Source organism: Alexandromys fortis, unplaced genomic scaffold (assembly GCF_014885135.2).
Source record: "Alexandromys fortis isolate MF-2015 unplaced genomic scaffold, M_Fortis_MF-2015_v1.1 scaffold_48, whole genome shotgun sequence".
Classification (NCBI taxonomy): Eukaryota; Metazoa; Chordata; class Mammalia; order Rodentia; family Cricetidae; genus Alexandromys; species Alexandromys fortis.
This window is the reverse complement of record NW_026067947.1, coordinates 3,556,595-3,579,567: the sequence shown is the minus strand read 5'-3', so window position 1 is coordinate 3,579,567 and position 22,973 is coordinate 3,556,595. Positions and strand designations below refer to the sequence as shown.

General features: G+C 43.7%; 1 protein-coding gene across 4 annotated transcripts in view; it reads left to right on the top strand.

Moving 5' to 3' along the window:
* Positions 1-20,887, top strand: part of Eif4e3 (eukaryotic translation initiation factor 4E family member 3) — a 73,508-nt gene extending 52,621 nt beyond the window's left edge. For 3 of the 4 annotated variants that reach the window (XM_050149398.1, XM_050149397.1, XM_050149399.1), the window contains 5 exons: positions 1,680-1,774; positions 3,214-3,274; positions 6,095-6,161; positions 10,225-10,380; positions 15,329-17,089. In XM_050149398.1, the coding sequence (XP_050005355.1) occupies positions 1,749-1,774; positions 3,214-3,274; positions 6,095-6,161; positions 10,225-10,380; positions 15,329-15,375 (357 nt within the window). In that variant the 5' untranslated portion in view covers positions 1,680-1,748 and the 3' untranslated portion in view covers positions 15,376-17,089. Of the gene's footprint in view, positions 1-1,679; positions 1,775-3,213; positions 3,275-6,094; positions 6,162-10,224; positions 10,381-15,328; positions 17,090-20,357 lie in introns of those variants that run through there. The other variant, XM_050149396.1, reaches the window with a different exon arrangement.
* Positions 20,888-22,973: the final 2,086 nt, after the last annotated feature.

The following is a 22,973-nucleotide window of genomic DNA, read 5'->3' as shown; positions in this document are numbered from 1 at the left end:
ATGAATGACAAATCTTTACAGTGTGTAAGAGCATTCTCCCACAGCAGAGGAGGGGATTGGATACTGTAGATCTGAAGTTATAGATGGTTGTGAGATGTCGTGTAAGTCCTGGGAGTTGAACCTGGGTCCTCTGTAAAATCAACAAGTCCTCTTAACTACTGAATTCTCTCTCTCTAGCCCTCAAACCAAACGTTCCAATACAATACAATCCAAATATCTACTAACTTGATATTTACATGCTGAGGAATGATGGTAGGGAGGGTTAAAAGTCGTGATATTCCATAATTGAACATTATGCTTCTACAGGAACAGAATAGATCATATGTGATGGCATATACTCTTCCCAAATCTGAGTGGGGGTGACCCAGGCTTGCTCATTAGTGTTGCATTTTGTGACAGAAAGCCCAGTGCAGAGTGCACATGTCGTGTGTTCAGAAAGAAGACTGTAGTGAAGTTACATGATCAGCACAGGCAAATGCTCCAAGAAACACCCCAGACTGATTACTCATTTAATTTTGAATTAATTTTGTTGCTGCCTATTAGAAACCTTATCCAGTTACCAGTATCTTTGCAATCCCATTTGAGGTCATGACCCATAGTTTCAAGAAGCCAAGTTTTATAGGGTCAACTTATGTATGAAGAGTCTCCATTGATGATGAAATTAGAACTCATGAGGATCTTTTAATTTGTTTTATATGTGCATACATGTGTACTCCTGCCTGTCTGGTTATGTACCATGTGTGTTCACATTTCCACGGAGGTCAGAAGAGGGCATCAGAACTCCTGGAACTGGAGTCACACAGGTGGCTGTGAGCCACCTGATGTGAGTGCTGAGAACAGAACCCAGGTCCTGTGCAAGAATAGCAAGTGTTCTTCACCACTGAGCCATCTCGCCAAACCCCGATGAAGGTCTTAGAGTAAGATCACGTTGAAATGTAGAGCACAAACTCTTTCTGTAATCTTTCTAATCAAATCTTCAAAAACAAAAGATCTAGGCTCTATATATTTTAAGGTTAGTGAATCAACATATCCATCTCACATGCTCTTGTTACAAGAGCAGCTGAAATCTACATTTTAAACACAAAACTTCCTACTAGAAAACAACTTTTATTAGCGTCAGTCCTTGAGGCTGGAGAGATGGTCATCAACTCCTGCAGAGGACCCAAGTTCCATTCCTGGAGAGATGGTCATCAACTCCTGCAGAGGACCCAAGTTCCGTTCCTACACGCACATGATGGCTCACAACCATTCATAACTTCAGTTCCAGGAGATCTGACATTGACTTCTGACCACTGCCGGCACCGGGAATGCACATGGTGCACGTACATACATGTAAGCAGAAGAGTCATAGCACATAAAATAAAAGAATCTGAAAAAAATAACTCCACTCCTGGCATTGTACATTACTACTTTTCTGGTTTTATGGTCCATGTTGCTTGGGAGTGCTTCCTTCATAACTGTAGCTTTCTAAAAAAAAATAGAACCTAGCCTAACATCTAGAAGGAACAACATTTTAATGTTCCGCATTAAAAATTTCGAAGAGCTATTGAGAAAACGTCCACTCCAAATGGCTAGGACTTAATGAGAATCAATATTTTTCTTTAACACATTAATTATATAATGTACTGACATTGTTAATCAATACTAGGTATATTAAATGAAGTGTTTTTCTTTTAAAGATATTCTGGAGCGTATACAATAACATCCCTCCCGTGACCAGCTTGTCTTTGAGATGTAGTTATCACTTAATGAGAGGAGAGCGGCGACCACTTTGGTAAGTGTCAATGGTTCACCTGGAGGTCAAGGTGGGCAGGAAATAGCTGGGCACCTGATGAGGACTCTTTTCCTTTGTGGCATGCCTCATAACAGAAGTGTGCCCTGCTTATCAAGGCCCAGGCTCTCAGAGGAGCCTGATGTAGCTTCCTTAATTGCTTGGTGTAGTAGTGCGGGCATTTGGACAGTTAATTCGTCCAGGCTGGGGCCTCTAATACCAGTAAATCTTTATATCCTTTAACCTTTCACAGTTACTCACATGTAACATAAAATTCTGTTTCAGTTCATTTCTCAGTGAATGATAGAAATGTAAATCGAACAGAAGCAAAGTGGAATTTTGTGGGAGCCTGTGACTAAGAAGTCCACGGTTAGGGCTGCTGTTCCACACATCTGGCTTTCCATGTTTCATCTGGGCTCTGACACTCTCCATGATGTCCCTTTGCTCTTTCAGTGTTGGCTGCGTTTTCAGTCAGGCTTTTCTGCTTCTGGGAAAATAGATCTCCCAAGTTCCAGGCTTTTTAAGCACTGGGGTTGAACCTAGAGCCTTGCAGCCTGTGTTAGGCAAGCACCCTACCATTGAAGTACAGCCACATCCTTGCCCCCCGCCCCAGCCCCCTTTTTGAAGACAAGGTCTGACAGAGTTGCCCAAACTGGTCTTGAACTCACTTTGTAACAATGCTAAGCCTTGCACTTACCATTCTTCTCCTTCTAAATAGCTGGGGTGACAGACCTGTACTACAGTCCTGCTAGCGTGAGCTGTGATACATGTGCTTCAAGTTTATCAGTGTCCGCATTCTCCAAGCACAATAAAATCTAGGGCGCACCACCACTGGCTCCCCACTCACTGTGGATCAGCTCTCCATCCCTGACCAATCATGAAATGAGGAAGAAATGGTCTCATGAGCAAACCTGGGATGCTAGTGTGTCTTTAAAGCTAACATATGGGATCAGTCCTACCAGAGGCCTCTTACAGGGAAATTGGGATGCTTTTTCTAGACAGGAAGTGTCTATCAAACCATGGTCTGCCACAGCAACACTTAGTAAAGCTGCGACGCAAGTTTCCATGTGAATTAAATGAGACAATAATAGGAATGTGCTCTAGAATGTGTAGATCTTCACACCTGCAAAGCTGGTACATCAGTTGTCCATCCCCAGGGAGTCAAGGAGGCACTGGGTACCATCTCCTTGAGAATGAGAACCTTGTATCCCTGCACCCACCTTCGTCCCCGCCACAGTTCATTCCATGTTGCCCCCTCTCCTCATCTCCATTCCCTTCCTTTTTCATTCTTCTACTTTTGTTCTCAATCATAAGGCTGGTGAATATTTACTGAAAAATATCTGTGCACTTTTGTTTTTCCTATCAGCTATTGTTAAACTAAATGGAAAAGGCAATACCCCCTCATCATGGAGTGAAACATTAAATGTTATTCTTTGATGTAGGGAGGAGGAGAGTAATGCAAAGGGTGGCGTGTGGAAGATGAAAGTCCCCAAGGACGGCACGGTAGGTCTCTGCTGAGCATCTCCCAGAACTGTCTTAGAATGGGGTGGAGCATGTTGGGCTTCAGAGAACCTGTCCAGATGTCTCCTGGCAGCCCTAGGTTGAGAAATTTATTTCTAACAGTACTAATGAGGAAACAGCTACCATGCCTATATGCAAGCTGGTCTTCCACAGGAGATCAGGATCCTTCCCACCAAAGGCTCTGTCTTCTTGCCTAGAGACAGAAGGACCATGGCATGAAAAATGGGGTACCTTACGGGCTCCTCATTTCATGGGGATTCATGGAGCTGGATAATCTTCGGCAGTTTAGTTTCCCCAGGAGTGGGCTTAGTACTGAAACGTGAACGTAAGCCTTAAAAATTAGCTTACACAGCCCTGGGAAAATACAAACTCCTTTGAAAAGAGACAAAATAAATTATCTGGGCACAGAAGTACATCCCTGTGATCCCAGAAGCTGAAAATAGAGGCAGGAGAATTATGAGTTCAGGTCTTACCTATGCTGTTCAGTGAGACTACACTTCTGTGTAGAAAACAAACAAAAACATAAAAAGCAAAAATGGGTGGAGGGTTTGCAGGTCAGTTGGTACAGTGCTTGCCGTGGAATCATAGGGACCTGGGTTCCAATCCCCAGAAGCCATATGAAAAAGCTGGTTTGGCTGTGAACATCTGATACCCAGTGCTGGGAGGCAGAAACAGGAAGATCCTTGGGACTTTCCAGCCAGCTGGTCTAGGCAAAACAGTGACCTTCAGTTCAATGGAAAGATCCTTACTCAGTACACTCCTTTAGTCCCAGCACTCAGGAGGCAGAGGCAGGTGGATCTCTGAATTCGAGGCCAGCCTGGTCTATAAAGCAAGTAGGACAGTTATACAGAGAAACTCTGTCTCAAAAAAAAGCAAAAAAAAAAAAAAAAAAAAAACAACAAAAAAAAAAAAAACAAAAAAAATCTTTATTCTCAAAAAATAAGGTGGAGACATGATTGAGGAAGACACCAGAAATCAACCTCTGGCTACCACATATCCCTACACGCACACACACACTCAATAAATACATAAGCAAGAACAATCATTAGAAATATGGACAGAAGGGCGACTTTTTTCTAGTTTCTTCCATGTGATTATGTTCCAAGAATTACAATGCTTCTGCGAGACCTTTCACGTGTACAGGAGTCATCTCCCCATGAGCGCACAATTGAAGTTACAACCAAACTTGCTGGGCGGGCTGCAGACCTGGTTGTTACACGACAAACATGAAATACACCAGAGCGGCTAAGCAGGAGCCAGACAAGGTGTATGAACCTCTCTGCCCTGCTAAGAGAGAGCAGGCAGAAAATAGGAAGGAGCGAGATGCTCTTAGACGTTCTTCAGTTTCACTAAGCATGCTTCCCTCCTTTCATGTGTGTTACTGCACTTATGTTCTTGCTTATTTTTGAGGCAATGGAGAGCCACCCTGGGGCTTTACGTGTATCTGTCTTATTTGGAATTAGGCTAGGAATCACCCTAGACTTGGAACTCTAGTGGAAGCCATCATGATGCCCACACCCATAGAATAGTCCTGTTGCCCCTTGCCAGCTCACTAGGCTGAATTTAGGCATCGATGCACTTTCTTGCCTGGGCTCTTAGGTTTCAGTCCCCCACTGGAAGTCTGGAAGGCTACAGCTGCCTGTGTTCAAAACAGAAGCATGAAGGCTCCCTTGCCTTGCTCTCCTCTCTCACTCCAGCTTCATTACCCATGGAGCTCAAGATCAAAGTTGGACAGATGGGAGAAGGGAAGGGCTAGGAAAGAGGACATCAGCCTTTCTAGGAGTAAGGGTTCACCTTCGGCTCCCTAGTTAAATGCTGTTGCCTTGATTAAAATATAAGCAGCTGCTGCAAGCTCATTAGAATGTAATAATAAGCATTGTTACAGTTAATGAATCCTGTGCGCCTGGCATATGATGCATGCAGCTGTTTATGGTGCAGTCTTAAATCCTGAGCCCTCTTGATGCCGTTATTGATGTGTTATACTTGCAACAGCCTTAGGAGGTCAGTCCTGTTGTTATTCCCTCCAAGATGAAAGCCAGAGAAGCTAATGGCCTGCCCAGGTCACAAGGAGTAAAGTGAGCAGTTTCTCCATTCAGACTGGACTCTGGGAGGCCTCCAAGCCTAGGAGCCATGGCAAGGGGGAACCTAGGTTTTTTTTTTTTTTCAGGGAAAATGTAGGAAAGCCATTGTACCTCCAGCATTCTACCTACTCGACAGCATTAGTACATATCCCATAGAAGGAGCTCTGGTGCTTCTTACTGGCAGGAGGCAGAAAGGCATGCAGGCTAAGCATCACTTCCAGGGAAATTGTGTGTGTACAATAGTACATAAATTTATCACTCTGTGCAAACAACCTGTCAGCATGAAATGGAATTGTTCACATCTCTAGCATTCAGTAAATAACAATGTTTCTTAACATTCTTGACTTGAGTAACATCTTAAGTGGTAACATTTTAAGTACTCCATCAACTGCAATCTAGAAACAAAGAGAAGGATTTTACTAATGGTTCTCAAATGTAATGGGTGGGTGCACTGAATGAGTAAGAGTTAAAGACTTCAGAAAATGAGGTGAGTCGAAGGTTTGTCCCCCCCCCCCCAGTTCTTTTGGAGTTGATGGGGGCTTCACTAGCAGTTAAGGCCCTGTGCCACTTTGGCTCCCGTACCTGTATGATGGCGCATACTCACTTTGATCTGGGGGTGTCTGTAGGTTCCAATGTGGGTGGGGAACCTGTGTTTCTTTAGCACCTGATGATAACTGCCTAAACATTGTCTTGTTTTTATTTTTGTTCTCTCCTACCTCAGTCCACAGTTTGGAAAGAGTTGTTGTTAGCGACCATTGGGGAGCAATTCACAGACTGCGTGGCAGCAGGTAAGAAGGCCACAGCCCAGTTACCCACACTCTGGTATGCTTGGTTCATGTTTGTTACTCACAGACCTTTTCTTTCTACCTGTCTGCAAGGTGTTGGTTTTGTAGCCATGATGTCATTTAGACTTGTTTCTTTGGCGTGGTGTTTGGTGTGAGATGTGTGTATTTAAGCACCTTTTGCATGTTTACATGTGTGTACAGTCAGCCCTTCCTATCCTCAGATCTTGCATCCATGGAGTCACAGATCAGAAATAGTATAGACCATGAAGAGGGTCTGAACTAAACACACACTTACATTTGCCCTTATTCAAGGAACAATATAGTGCAAGCAACTTGCACAGCATTTGTGTTAAGGGTTAAAAGTAAAAGGGAAATGTTTGAAAATCAATGTGGGCTGGCAGTATAGCTCTGTGGTAGAACACCCACCTGGTGTGCAAAAAACAAACTGTTGCAAAATAAATACCTAAATAAATACTTTGTGAAAATATTATGTGCAAATATAAGGGACTTAAGCATCCATGGTATGGAGGGGCTCTAGAACTTATTGTTCATAAATACCAAGGGCTGAATATATATTACATCTATAAAAACACATGTGAATATATATACATATATATGAAATAATGTAGGCACATATATATGACAGTTACAGATATTCATCCCATATAAATAGGCAGAAAGAAAAGAGAAATCTTTGTCAGTGGGCCAGCATGAGTAGTAGATTTCCTGTAGCTGCCTCATCTCCTGGAGGGGGAAAGTGTCTGCCATGCCCAGTGGGATCTGTGGGTGGATAGGAACAATCCCTTCCTTCTCTCTCACTTTATTCCTTTCCCTTGTTCTCCTGGCTCTGCTCAGAGAGGCGGACCCTGGGAGACAAAGATGTCTCACTGTTCCGGCCCACAATCTCCCAGCTAAGGCTAAAACAAGAGCTTCAGGAACTCGCCTTTGGAGAAGGCTTTGACAAGGTTTTCATAGAGCCCCTCTGAGAGCAGTGGGGCGTGTGTGTGTGTGTGTGTGTGTGTGTGTGTGTGTGTGTGTGTGTGTGTGGTAGGGCTGGAACCGTGGACCTTATGCATCTAGCCATGAGCTCTCACACCTCCTTCCCTCTGTGAGCCACCTTAGTTCACCATTGCGAGGGACTGCGTATGTTGTGATCTCTTTCCTCCTTTGGGCACTTCTACCCAAAACTTCTGGGGGTATGTTTAAAGTAAAGATTTGTGGGGCTTTTTATTTTGTTTTGTTTTTGTTGTTGATTTTAGGGTTTGTTGTTGTTGTTTGTTTTGTTTTTCATTTTTCTTCCATGCTGCTTTTGGTTCTGGGTTTTATCTGCTTCATTTGCTGTTTTGTTATTGTTTTTTGTTTGTTTAAGTAAACTGGCGTGGATCAGTTTACATCCAGACTTGGGCTGTCTCTGAGAGCTCTTATCACCTTGAAGGTCCCATGACCAACCTCACACTTACCTCATGGGGGTGGGGGCGGTGCTCAGCCATTCCGCCTTTCTGTACTGCCTTTCACGCCACTTTTACTCACTGCAGACAGATTGTGTGTTACGATGAAATGGTTTTACCAGCTCAGGTTTCTTCTGTTCCAGTGGAGCAAAGCTAACAATGTTGTTCTACACATCCCAACGCACACCCTATGTGTAGCTATAAAGACAGAAGTCCCTGTAAGTAACAGGAAATACCCAGTAGTGAGCAAAGAAGGCCAGTTCTTCTGCGGCTGACTAGAAAGGAGGACTCTATTAACTGTTAACCTTCAGCACGTCTACTAACCAACTCTGTCTGTTGAAGCTTCCAGCCCACCTTCCTCAGCCTCACTTCTAGAGCATCTTTAAACCATGACTCCTCCAGTCTCACTGTCTTCTGCTGCCAGGGCTCTGCCACCATCCAGGTGTCACTGGCTGGTTCTCCATGTGAACTTTATGTATTTCACTATGGAGCTGCCTTCTCCTAAGAACCCGGGTTTTTGACAACACTGTTTGCAAAAACGTTCTTCCTGTTTGTCAGAAGCCGCGCCAGACTGAAATAATGACCATTTGCCCTGTTTGGCATCTGCTGATTACTTCACCCACTGCCAGCAGTGTAGGAAAGGATAATCCCAAAGGACTCATATCTCCCCTTCAAACTGGGTTCTTGGTGTCCTGGCCCTTCTTGAGAGTGAAATGCTGGATCACCTCTTCCTTTGTGTATTAATTTTATTTTCACATGAAATTTATCATCGAGCTCTGACAACTATATTATTTTAAATCAACGCACACAACAGGAACAGTACTTTTCTTGGTGACATGAGAGAGTCTGAGGTTGCTCATGAGCAGATGCAGTCCTGCTTTTGTTTTTACTTGTGTTTGAATGTGATGGGTGTGCAGAAAAATCCCAGCGTTATAGCTGTGGAGCTTGGCAATCATGCCAGCTTAGAGAGTTTTATATATTAGGTTTTATATATTAAGAAGTTTTATATATTAAGAAGCAGGACATCAATGTCTTCTTGCCCACCAATCTTCCTTCATCTTTCTCTCCTTCATAGGATGCCATCAGTTCAACTTTGAACACCATAGTTTCATTTTGCACAATTTTGAACACTATACATGCTCATGAAGTGTTAGATTATGCATGCTCCCATAGCCGTGATCAAATTCATTCATAAAGGAAAACAGGCAGAGATGAAGGAAGGGAAGGGGGACATGGTGGGGAAGGGGGAATTATTTCACAGAAAATAGTTTCTTTGGATAGACTGGGTATGCCACTGTGTAAATCATATTCAACATGTAGGTCCCAGCAAGCCTCTTTTTACGTGCATTCTGGGAATCGGACTCGGGTCTTGGGTTTGCAAAGCTAATACTTTACTGGCTGAGCCATCTAGCCAGTCACCACTACCTCTGCTGCCATTACTACCATGACCACCACCACTTCCACCACCTCTGCCATCACTGTGGCCACCCACCAGTAGATAAACCTCATGTTGTTTAGTCATGCAGCAGTTTATGAATATATGGATTGTTGCTTTTGGGTTTTTTTTTTTTTTTGCAACATGTTCAAATGCCCAAGTAGAAAAATTGATGGCTTACAGGGGATGGCAAATTAGCAGCATGTATTAGCTAAGGTAGAGTTCCCTAGCTGCAGTAATGCCTCTTACTTGCGTGCTGCTTATTGGAGCAGAGTATGCAAGTACAGAGAGCTGACTCTGCCTCATGAATGTGTCATGAACATTCAAAACTTGGAGTCAAACGCCTCTGCTTCTCTCGTTTTTGCTACCAGTTAGTGTGGACAGAGTGACTGCACAGGAGCATTGTGATACATAGGCACATCATGCAGCCACTGTGCTCAAGTGTCTCGGTGGCAGCCCCATGTTGGAGAAAGCCCACAGTGATCAGTGTAGGTGGATGCCTATTGACCATCCACTGGCGGTCATGGTAGAGCGTCACTTAGGAGAATCTCTTACTTGACCTGTAGTGCTGACAGGTGGCTGTCAGCTCTTTAACCCATGGTTCAGCCCAGTCAGAGGGGTGATTGCTAGAAGGGATCACCAGAGGGCAGAGTGAATAGGAAAAGAGTAGGCAGCAGAGGAGCCACCGGACACAGCGTCTGGGTCCTGCAGGTTTCAAAGCAGACGGTGCTGACAGTCCCAAGGCCTCTAAAGGCTTAGCAGGAAGTCACAGAAAGTCTTACTGTTCTTAATAGAGAGGCCAGGCTTCAAGCAAAAAGTTCATCTGAGTTCACTTGGCTTTCAGAGGGCAGAGAATTATGCAACCTATTTTAGAAAAAGTCTCATCAAAACAGAGTCAGAAATTGACAGAAAGCTTTGGGTAACATGTTAAAAAGGGTAAAATTACTTATCTGGAAAATTCATTTGGCTTGAACACTCTGTTTATCGAGTCCCCGGCTAAATATGATGCAGCTCTTGCAGCGTCTGTGCCGACTTGACTCTCTGCAGCAGTCCCCCCGCGGAAACAGTCACTTCTAGTGCCCTTCTAACCCATAACTCACAGCTAAAGTGATGGGCGTTCGGTGTGGCCAGACTGGCTTGTAGTGGTTTACTCATTCGTGCCTTTTCCTCCTCTGCCCCCCAGATGATGAAGTGATAGGGGTCAGTGTGAGTGTCCGGGACCGAGAGGATGTCATCCAGGTCTGGAACGTCAATGCCTCATTAGTGGGCGAAGCTACTGTGCTGGAGAAGATCCAGGAACTCCTGCCCCACATCACTTTTAAAGCAGTGTTTTATAAACGTAAGTGCTTCTTTTCTAGTCACTTTTATCAAGGTTCTTCTACCAGACTTCCAGAGAGAAAAGCATATTGCAAGTGAGGCGAAGGCAGAACCACTCGGAGCTCTATCAATGCAGAAAGAAATTCAACACAATGCTCTTAAGGGGTTTTTCAATCAAGTTTAGTTTCAGAAATTAATAGGAGATTCTGTTCTTGCCAAAGTACATGGATCCTAAAAGCAAATACACATGGTATTTGTTACTTTAAAAATTTAAACCTGAGCTTAAATTCTTTCAGAGAAAATTTTATTCTATTGGAAATAATAATAACTAACAAACACACACAAGTCAGTCAGTGAGATGGCAGGCAGATGGTCAGTCATCCTTTCCTACACAGAAATCTATAATGTCTAACACCTGTATGTATAGGGGAGTTCAGGTATGATTGACAGGCCTACTGAAATGCCACCACTTCATCATTCTGGTGACTGTGGCAGAGTCACCAGGAATTCACATGCAGTGGTACATCAGCTCTTGGTGTGAACAGGTGTGTGGACCCATTGTTTCCATTGTGATTTGTGTTCATTGCTTTTGTGTGCTTTCTAGAAACAGTCATTTTTTTTTCCATAATGAAAACATCTTAGCACTTTTGGACTGGCGTTTGGTAGTTCACATGGTGGGCTACACGCTCAATAGTGAGTTAAGGGAACGATTGACAGCCCCACACACATTTGTGATGGATTGTCTATGTCCCGAACTGTCCTGGGAGTCACAAACCCACTTTTTTTCTTACTATTGTATTTCATTGAGTCTAAGATGCTCTTGATCATAGTACACCCTAGTATCTTAGTGTTTAAAGGAAGAACAAGTAATCAAAAGTTTTTAGTTAAACCAGGATGCATTGTTGACTCTAGAGGTTTTGAGATTTGCAGGGGTATAGAGCAGGGGGCGTCTTAGAATCTCCGTAATATACTTCATCATTGTCTCACTAGTCCTGGTCCTTGTCGAGAGGCTAAACACATTTAAATTTTGTGATTGTCCTTGTGCTACAGCACATATGAAAATGCAGGCCTCCCTGGGAGGAATTCTGTAGCCATCATCCAACAATCAGGGTCTACACAGGGAAATGGATCCTGTGCTCTGTGCACTTAGAGGGTGCTGATCCTCGGAACTGCGATAGAAAACTTAAAATGAAAGAGACAGAAAATACAGTGCAGTGTGATCAGGACACGCACATGGATACCATTAGTGGTCCAGAGGGACATGTCAACTCTAGTTCACCCCAGTATCAAACGGTCTCCAAAGCCCGTAAGGATAACTAGCAAAAACTATAAAAGGAAATGTGAGTTAGTGCCAAGTTCAAGTGGGCCCACACTTGACTCCCAGGAGGAGAAAGCGGTTGAGAGTCATTGGGTTTTTAACCACACTTTACCAGCGTGACCCTTGGCAGTTTCACTTTCTTACCTGTGTCCAGAAGGTTGGTCTCAGATGATCTCCAAGGTTCCTTCTTCTTTACAATTCTGTGAGCAAATTGACAGGTCACAAACTGGTCAGCAGCTCAGCACGAGTCAGTGTCTACTTATATAACTAGGCTCCAGCCTTAGGGCCAAGGCATAGTCACATAAGAATGCCGAAGGGCCGGGGATTCACCACTTAGCTGTTGGCGTGGTGGCAGGAGGTAGGGAGGGGGTTTGGGGGGGGAGTCAGGCAAGGAGAAAGGAAGTTGCACCCAGGCTAGCCAAATGACACCTGGATAGACATCCCGAAGGTAGGTGACAATGTCAGGTGTGTGAGTCAGAAGAAACTAGCTGCAGCTCTAAGCAGAAAACTGCCTTTTAATGACACCCTTGAACATTTCAAAGCTCAGAGTGTGCAGTTTAAAAATTGGAATTCCCTGGATTCGACATGAAGCAGGCTGTCCTTTCCTTGGCACAGTTGCCCGTGTCTATTGTAGAAGTGATCTGGGAAAATGGGGTCTGGACAGAAGCTGGTTCACAGGTTAAGGGTCAGTCCTGGGATCCTGGTGCCCTGGAGTTTGTAGAAGTTGGCTGCCTAGATGACTGGGATGCCAGGAGAATGCCAGAATAACCAGTCCTGGCCTCCGTAGGCAGATGAAGAACTGGACAGTGATTTCCACCCAAGACTGAAGATTTGAGGAAGATAGTTCATACACACCCTCCCTGCTTCCATCAAGTTCCTTGGACGGCTGAAGGACAAAGGCCTTGATCTGGTGTGAGCGTTGTGTAGGACAGGGATTGGAAAGCCAGGGACTGAAACGGAGCCAGCTTCTTGACTCCCTTTCCCCCACCCCCACCTCAGTCATTCCATGTGAACGTTGCCGAGAGCAATCTCTACATTTTCATAGGATTGGGAAAAAGCAAAACTGTTTTGTAACACATGAAAATTATATCAGCACCAAGCTTCAGTAGCTTGGTTGCATAAGGAAGCGCTCATTCGTGTCCACATTCTCTATAGCTTCTTCAGCCACCAGGAATTGTGTGGATTTCTACTAAAAGTCTGCTGGCTCCTGGATCTGGAACCCTCTAATGGTTTCCCCAGTCGCTCCGGGGGTGACAAATGATCCTCAATGCCCAGATGCTCACAGTATTGCAGTGTTTCTGCTCTTTGACACTTCAGTGCTTCAGCTGTGGCTGTCCTGAACCTCCCTTCCACCCCCTGCACACCTAGACATGAGAAAAGCCTTTGCCTCGACCCTGCCTTTGCATTTATAATTTGCAAATCAGCATTGCTAACATTCTTACAGTTCCTTACATTGGCCCTGAAACATAGTATATTTCACTGAAGACCAGTCTATGTTTTATTTGGTGTCTGCCCTAAAACATCTTTATTAAAGATAGGAATTAGGGCTGGGGAGCTAGTTCTAAGGGGACCTGAGTTCAATCCCCAGAACCCACATTTTAAAATAGCTTGGGCTAGAGCCCAAGGAGATGGCTCAGCAGTGAGGATTGTGTACTGCTCTTGCAAATGACCTGAGTTTGGTTCCCAACACTGTGACAGGTAGTTTATAGCTGAAACTTCAGGTCTAGGGGAATCTGACACCCAATTCTGGACCCCACAGGCAACCGCACTCATATACCCCCACACAAGTACATGTAGTTTAAAAATAAATCACTAAAGAAAATAGCTAGGGCTGGAGAGATGGCTCAGTTGGCAGCAGCACTTGCCACGCAGCATGATGACCTGAGTTCACATCCCAGCACCTGTATGAAAATGTGATCATTGCCACACACACTGTAACCCCAACACTATACGGGCAGAGACAGGAGGATTGCCAGTGCTTTCTGGCCCTGTGCCTGTCCCAAGTTCAGTGAAAAAGTCTGTCTCAAAGAATATGTCAGAGGTGACAAAACAGGACACCCAGTGTCCTTCCTCAGCCTGTAGACATGAGGCATAGGTACAATCCGGTACCCATATAGCATGTACACATACCACACACACACACCACACACACACATACCACACACACACCACACATCACAATGCAGATGCACACATACCATGCATGTCATCTACACACACATACACACCATATACACACACACATACATGTAGACACACCTACACATACAGAAAGCTGAATGTGGTTGTATCTGCTTATTATCCCAGCACTGGGGAAATGGAGCCAGGTAAATCTCTGGGGCTTGCTGGCCAGGCTATCCCTGAGCAAGATCCAGGCCAGTGAGAGATCTCGACTCAAAACACAAGATGGATAGCACCTGAGGAACAACAACCAAGACTATTCCGTCTTCCCTATCCTTTCAGTCTCCCTCCCTGTCTCCTCCCCTCCCCGACACACAGGCACTGCCCCCTGCACATGCATGTGTACCTGCGCATGCAGACACATACTCAAATAAAGAACATATTTTAAAAATCAAACACTTAGGAAATTGAAACTCTGAAAGATAAGCAATTAAACTTGAGTAGATACCAGGTCACCAGTCCTAGTCACCCTGGGAGTTAGAAGGTGCATCTTTCCCAGGGGTTTATCTAGAAGAATTGCTGCTTGGAGTAGCTACCCGAGATGATCTTAAAGGACCGCTGATGTGCTGGCCTCATTCTCAGTGGTCTATATGAAAAGTAAGAATAGGAGCCATATGGAGGTGAAGTGGGGCACTCAGTTCTGCCACCCTTTATTGCCTGGATGAGTGAGTGGATGTACTTGGACTGAAGAGCCCTGGCTGTATTAGACCTTGCCTCGTGGTGACATCTAGACACCACCTGACTTAAACTTGGCCCTTTGCATTGCAGCTAATAATGTGTGTCTCACGGGCCTCCCATTTCTTGTCTTCCGGTTTAAAAAATTTAAGTCTTTGAAGAGCATAATTTTTATTGTCAGTTTCCTAATTAGTAATTCCACAGGATAAACTATGAAACCCCTGAGGTGTAGGGTGAGGGTTGGGGAAAATAATAGAACCATCAATTTTATGAAGCTTTATTTCCCACAGAAGGTGTTGAAAAGCAGGGGGCACGAGATGACCCACCCCCCTTGTATGGTTCTGTTTTGTTTTGTGTTATTCTTGAAGGTAGGCCTGGGAATGGCTCTGTCTTGGGTCACAGGTTTCCCCCTTCCCATGCATTTTTGTGGGGCTCATTTTCCCTGTAGCATTTGCCTAGAGCCCAGCATCCCCTCCTCATCAGCTAGTGTGGATGAGTCATCCCCATCTCCCCCTCCAGGCACAGCAAGAAGAAGCAGGCAGCATGCCCACAGCTTGCTTATCCCTTGTTTTCATTTTCATTATTACATTTCTCAGGAAATGCACGCCTTAGCTAACAGTTACTGGCAAAATTTTTAAAAAAGAAAGGAAGAAAAGAAAAAGTAAAAAAAAAAAATGGTATTTGAGTTCTTGCCAACATCTGGGGAAGCTGAATGAGATGCCTAGAGGGGGTTGGCCCATCCTTTGCTTAAAGTTTTCTTTCCTTCTTTTCCTTTTTGTTTTTTTCTGTCCTTTAGCCCATGAAGAGCATCATGCTTTTGAAGGTGGACGTGGAAAACACTAATTGCACTCTGTAAAGAATTCTTTATCCTTTGCTGGTTGGTTTTGGAAACGGTCTTAACAGGAGGGAGAGTGAAGAGAAGATGCCGAAGCCCGATGCTGGTCCATTTAGAGTGGGTTTCTGTCCTTGCGGACAGGGGCGGTTAGGACTCCAAGCAGCAGGTGGGGTTGGGGAGAGCCTGTGGGTTTCTGCCATCATATCCTTGGGTTTTTTTTGTTTTGTTTTGTTTTGTTTTTTAAGAAAACTTTTTTTTTCTTTTTTAGCTTTCTTAATTCTCTGTGCCTTGCACTCTTCCCCTCCCCGTAAGATTCCTTATTCAGGGTAATTATTGTTTTCTGCACACCCTTTCATTGAGGCATAAGAATTGGGTTTCCCCTTCAGTAGCTCTACTGTACCTTGTTAAGGAACATCTGCATAATCGCCACAGGACTGCCTGTGAAACCACAGGGCACCAGGAGGAAGCCTAGCCTAGCAAAAACCCCCTTTCTGATAAATTGTTGTGACACTTGCCTGCATACTGTGAGCTGGGCATTGGTTCCTTTGTCTGTGTGTTCCATAGAAACCATGCTCATTGACGGCCCGCACATCTTAAAACCCTTTTAAAAAGCAGTAGAAGAAAAAGAAATTGTTGGTTTGCCTAACATGAAAACTTTGATCACAATTGAGTGTCAGGCTCAAATCAAACTCTAGGATTTGGGGGCCTACTGTGCTAGTATTTCTAGCCGGAATCCCAGACTGGCCTTTTCAACCCAAGCAAGCCCCATGATTTGTCCAGAGAGGAAACTTCATGTTTACCCACTTAGAACTTTACAAGTCAATTCCCACACCTGTGTGAAGTGATCCCTGTCATGTGTCCTCTCTGAAAATGGGTGGCAACCCCGGCACTCACACAGTTGAATTTGAGTGCGTCTCCTTCCTCTTAACTGTGTTATTAGCTGTAGGGTTATACTACCTAAGAAATCCTGGTTGCTGTAAAAGAAAACTTTTCAGAGCATTGCAACTCCTTCCTGGGCTCCTGTTTCCCTCTCAACCTCGCCCCAGCTCCTGGTAATTTTCCCTGTAAAAGGGCCTCCCTCCTCTTGGCTTGGGTTTAGAGCCACGGGACCAGTGCAGTGTCTTTATCTATCAAAGAGCAAATTTTTAATTCCCCTTGCACTGTTGGCCAGCAGAGAGATGGGGCTGCGCCAGGCCTTCCACGTGTATTTGTAAATAAAATTTCCCATTCCCATATTTTAAATGGCTCTCAGTAACCTCTGTTTATAAAAGCCGTGGCCTCCGCTTGCATTGCTAAACACTCCGCCAAAATAATCAGCTGTCAAAGTTTAGGAGTTACTTCTTTTCTGAAGTCCCTAGGCAGTTTCATCTGGGTATTGGATACTTCTAGAAAAATCCCAGGATGCATTTGTCTAAATGACGTGTACTTCTCTGAACAGTTTCTAAACTTGTTTTAAAAGTATAACTCAAGGATTTAAAACTTATTCTGGACATGAATTGAAATTCCTTTTTATACTATAAGTATTTTTCTGATAGATTAGTAAAAAAGGATATAATGACTTCCTTATTATAATTGTCATATATATTTCCATAAGTAAATAAATTTTGAGGAATTTTTATTTTTGAACTTTATTTAAAGCATTTGTGATGACATGTTCAATTTTTGCATGTATGTAGCTTTTGAAGTAAAAATAAAATAAAATAAATAGGAATGGTAGGCTTACGTTAATGCTTCCGAGTTTCTATCATTTATGAACATGAAACATGACAAGCACACAAAGCAGATTTTCATCCCATGAACTTCTGTAGCTGTTTCTCTTTGGAAAACACTAAACATGAACCGTATTTAGCTGCTTAATGTTCAAAACCTGTCATCTGGATTACTTTGAGTGGAGTTTGTCAAATTTTGCTTTGGAAATGGTTTTAATTGAATATTTAGTCATAATTGACTCCGTGAGAACTAATCTGACTTAAGCAGTTTAAAGCCTTTCACTGCCTCCTTAAAGAAGCTGATGCTCTGGGGAGACAGAGGCAACGTTTGGGGGCCTGTGACTTGGTGTCAAAGCAGTTCAGCCATCTTCACTACTGCTGGGGCAAGTGTCAATTCCAGTAGCTTCTTGGTCCTTTAGCCAAGTCCTGTGAGTGCAGTCCGGTCTGCTCTGCAAAGACCCACACAGAAGCCAAGGGCTTGCTCCAACGGCTTGCTTTCTTGAGGCAGAGCCAGGAAAGCTGGTGGAAACCAGTGCGTTTTCTCCTCCATCCTATTATCCCAAATTGCCGTATTGCAGGCCTTGCTTACACTGGGAAAGATGCACCCGCTGAATCAGGACACGCAGTAGCCGTGAAAGCCTTGTCCTTGAAGCGTTTCCATTGACTTTTGTAAACACTTTCTGGATGTTTTTAAGGTTTGCTCTTTCACCTCCGCTATCTCCCGTTTCTGAATCGACCCAGTAAACCTGCATTGCTGTGATTTAGATTCATGGTTCCCATGACAGAGAACAATCATGAGAAGGAAAACAAGATTCTGGGAACCCATAAGGTTAAGTTCTCTAGACCTTCCTTTGCTTTAGTAGCGTGTCTACTCTGCACATACAGTCATAAAACTTCATTGTCAGAAGGAACTTTAGATGTAGTTGCATCCAGTAGACACAATATACAAGATAGTAGCTGAGCCTTGACTGACTTGTCCAAGTTTGAAGGAGGGAGACCTGGACACCAAAGTCTGTGGATTATAATCTACGCAGGCTTCATGTGGGGAAGACAATGTGTCTCTCACGATTAACTCTCCTCCCCCAATAAGTTACCCTGATCAGCTCCGAGTCTCTGCCCACTCTGGCTACAGTAACAACATACACTCAGACATTCTCACGTCAACAGCTGCTCATTCTTTCCCACTCAGTCCCCCAACTTAATGGCATTAAATTCGGGGTCTCGAAACCTGTAGTGTAACAGGAAGATGCTCCACTCCCCAAGCATGCCAACGTTCATCCACTCACAAAACTGACAGTATCCGCAACGATCACTTGGTGGCGCTGCCTCCCAGCTGTCGGTCAGGACCAGAGCAGAAGGAGTTCTGCTCTGTGTAGGGGATTATTTTAACATCTTGCTGCGTGCTGCTATAGGACATTACAAAACTTTCTTTACATACAAATCATATTTAGCGATAGACATTTAATTCTTATACGTCTAATAAAAATGAATCACGGACATGCTTTTAAAAAAAAAAAATCTCAGCTCCAAGCCTCTCCTTGGTCGTTTAAGTAGTTGTAAAGAGAAAAAAATAAACATATAGAATATAGGAAGCGTTTTATCGATATTCGATTAGCATGACTAATGATGGCAAACTATTAGGCGTCCTTTCTTTTTAGATAATTATAGAATCCCTTTAAGAATGCAAGTTTGCCCTTGCCTTTCCCTGTGTTCGATGAAAGTAGAGGACTGCCTGGGTGGGGTTTATTTCTTAAAGTTGAGATCACCTCAGTTTACTCTTTAGAGTTTGGTGGCTCAGAGCCATGCAAAGCCTGGATGTGTATCTCAAGAGCCAGGAAGAGTCGCAGAGGAGGGGCAGGGAAAGGGAATGAGTAGAAAAATCCCTTGAAAAATGAGCTGCTGGGGCAGTAAGATGGGTTTCCTTTCACCCCTCTCAAGGAAAAACCCAAACTGATTCCTTAACCATCTAACTAGACTACCATAGGTTAGCTTTATGTTTTGTTTTGTTTTGCTTTGTTTTTTAGTGAAGACTTCTTAACATTTAGTTCATCTGCTGAGGCTGGAAGTCATCGTCCTTCACAGTGCTGACAGGAGTCAAAGTTTAAAAGAAAACCCAAAGACATGGAATTTGAGAGTGGAAGGGACCTTCGAGATCATTTGGCAGTGCGCCTGACTGCCTAGCGTGCAGCAGGACCACTGGGGCGCTAGCTCATCAGGCACATTCCCCAGCTGCACCCTGGAGCTTCGGGCATCTGCGTTTTAAGCTAGCACCATTGCAGGTCTTTAGACCTCATTTTGAGAACCTCTGATTATATCCAACCTCTGCATATGACAGGTGAGGCCCTGATAGGAGGGTAAACACCCACAATCTCGGGGAAAACCGTCACAACTTAGATAGAAGATACTCATTAATAAGAACTTTGGGCCTAGGACCACAGCAATCGTAGGTAGCCCATTTCTGGGCGTCCATAATATAAACCTTTAATACAGAGCCACGGCTTCTCTCTTTTCTAAATAACATTTCAGCCTGTTAAGAGAAAGAAAATTAATGTTCAGAAAAACGTAGCTACTCCATATGTGCGGTAACTACTTTTCTATAATGTCTTATGGCGTCTGGGGTTCAGCATCATTGAACAAGATTAAATGAATGTTACAGAGCTATAAAAGCGCATGTAAAATACCGCAAAACTGTTCGGAGGACTATCAAAGTAGCCTGGGAATGAGCTTCCACTAAAATTAATTGTCACTTTCTAAACGTAGCTTAGCCAAGCTGTTACTAAACTGGAGGGAGTCTTTAATACATGCAAGTGTTAAAAAGAATCAAATAGGCGCTCCCCAAAGCATGCGGATGGGAAGCCAGAGGTCATCATGAAGTCAGTACTTCTTTGTCCATCATCGCTACTGAAATCTACAGTCTCATTGTATCTGTGTGTGTCAGACGTGCGTATTAGAATATCCAATAAACTGGCCTTTGGATATTCTATGCTCTGTGTCCTTCTGGAATCATGGGTTTGCAGGAATGTGTGTTACGTGTTATTGTTTCGGTTGCTGCCTGAACAAACAACAACAAAAAGACAGTTGACTTTACTCATAGGACGAAACAAATTTCCAGTTTCAACTTTGACTGTTAAGGTTGGATTTTTTTTTTTTCTTGAACATGTTTGGGAAGAAGTGTTTTGCGATTTTGTTAAGCTGGCAACTTTGCGTTACAGAGATGATCCTGACATTGCTTCTGAGTTTTGGGTGGGAAGCTAATGTGTGTATTGTCTTGCTCCGTGCAGAGAAGCAGTTCTTACTGAAAGTGTGAGAAGGAAAAGCAGAGTGCAGTTTATCACTGTGTAACAAATGGGCGCTACTGAAGACTTTGAAGACCTTAATACACACGGAGCAGGCTATTCTCAAGCGCAGATGTTTGGGGAGCGACTATTAAATTCCCTTCAAGTTTCTCAGACTGGAACCAGGTAACGGAGCCTTCTCTCACCCACGGTGGGTGTCTGTAAGCCCTGTTGACGCTGGCTCCTCTGGTATTCACTAACCCTAAGTCACCATGACCTTGCACGCACCCTCTGGGAGCATCTGTTCCCGTCGGATTAGTACACAAGAGAATTTCAAATTTAAACTCACGGCACACACTTCAGCTGGAGGCAGCTAGCAACATTTGTCTCCCGTTTCAAATCTTATCAGCTGGCTTGAAAGCGAGTCACTCTTTCAAGCCGCCGTCTTACCTGTGTAAGCCGAACTGGGTTTGCTTGCCTCATGTTGCAGATGGACTCGCGCCCCTCCCCCCTCCCCCACCACCCCATTTTATACCATCTGTGCCCTGTGCAGTCTGGGACCCCTTCACATCTGGCTACAAGCTGGTGTAATGCCCTTCCTTTTGATCTGGTCTCATCTAGTGATTTGCTCAGTATTTTTAAGGTCAGACTGAAAACTTTTTCTGTTCTGGTTATTTTTGATTTTATATCTGTGTGTGTTTGATGTTCAGATACATGTGAAAGTTGCTTCTATGAGCCAGTAATTTTTATTCCAGCCTTTTGCAGCGATAAGGTAAGTTGAGCCTGTGTTCTTCTCACTCAAAAATGTAGTGATTTATATGTTTGGTGCAAATGTTTATTCATACCAGAGTCTTTGCTGTTTTTGTATCTGGGACTCTATCGCTATGGATTTACTACAGTTCTTCTTTTTTTCAAGAAAAAACATTAGATCGTGCTTAAGAGTTACTGCATCTCGGGACTTGATGTCGAGATCTTTCCTCATCTATGGCCACTAATTCTTACTCTGGATTTGGTTCTTGTCATTTAAAAAAAAATACCTTTTCATCTTCTGGGTTTAAAATCTCATGCAGTTGCACTATCTTGATCTTAACCGTGTTTCAGATATATGTATGGCGGTTGTCCTAACCCTGGTTGTTCCAGCACAGCTCTCTACCAGACGGCTGTGCTGTGCTTGGAGCTCCTTCCCAGTGCCCAGCCTGTAGCAGAGTCTCTGGCTCCTGGTTTCTAGTGTTTGAAATGAATGCGCTTGCCAGAGGACTCACCTTGGCCTCGTGGAAAACATTTTGCATATTCAAATTCCTTTTTGAACCTTTTATTCAGGAGAGCTTAAGTACCTTAAGTCTACTACTTAGGTGGTTCAGGTGTCCACCTAAGGAAGAAGAAATGAATCGATTCTTCCTTTCTGGTTGCATAATACATCCCTTCAGAGCAAACAGAACCACCTGAAAACTCTTGTATCTTCCATTAATCTCTACGGTCTTACAGTAGGAGCAAGCAATTCAAGATTATGCGTGTGATGCCCAATTAATTTTAACACAGCGAATTTAATGAAATCTGTGAGGGGCAGGGCGTAACACAGAAGACTTTAAAATGTCTTACTGCCTCCTCATATTGGAGTCTGATTCCGGTGGCTGTGCGTGCTCTGTTGACGTTAGCATCTAGTGGGTATGGATGTACTTTTGGAACTTGCTGTTGGTCGTTCTGTTTGTACAGGCACTGCCTTCCCACCTTACATACCATGTTTAGGAGGCTAAGACCATACATGCATGCCTTTTCTTTCTCAGTGATTCTTTCGGTGTGATGATTACTGTTGAGAAAACAAAACAAAAGAAAAGAAACTTTTAAATGCTTCCACTAGTGAACGCACTAAAAAAATGTCTGGAATCCTTACAGGCTGATGGGTCTTTTGTTATAGGAAGAAAAGAAAACAGTAGCTTTTACAAGGCTCAGCAAGTTCAAATATATATCATCGAAATATATTTCTATTTCCCATCATCTGGCTAGGCTACGGTGCTGACTAGCTTATTTCTTGCCAGAGAAAATAAGTTTAAATCATAAGCATATTTAACTAGCAAGCATAAATCATAAGCCTTTCTAACCGTAAGCATGCTGAACTCTGCACAGTTTGTACAGATGGCGTGGTTGCCTCTGTACCCCTCCCTACGGTGAGGATGTGGACAAGCTCCTACTCCCCAATTTCCTGTGCAGCTCAGGGAACTGAAACCATTTGTTTTACTGTGCATACAGGATTCTATAAAGTCTGGACCCAGAGCAAGGTTTAACATGATCCTCCTTTCCTACTGAAGAGTGATGGGGGTGAAGATGGACTCTCTTTGGAAGCTGTATCCCAAAAAGTACCCAAGTGACAAAAGATATGATGCTAGCTAGTTTTTTGAATGCGTCTTCTTTAAGAAAAAAAAAATGGCTCAGAGGTTTATGGGCTTCAAAGAGCAACTTCCAGGAGGTTGACTTGATGGCAGCTCTTTTAGACTCAGCACACAAAATTCTGCTTGTGTTTTGTAAGCCCTGGCTGACCCTATGATTCAGTGTCTGGGCAAAGTTCAGTATGCCTTGGCTATAGGGTAGCTGTATTTCTATGCTCACACATATAGTGTCTGTAAT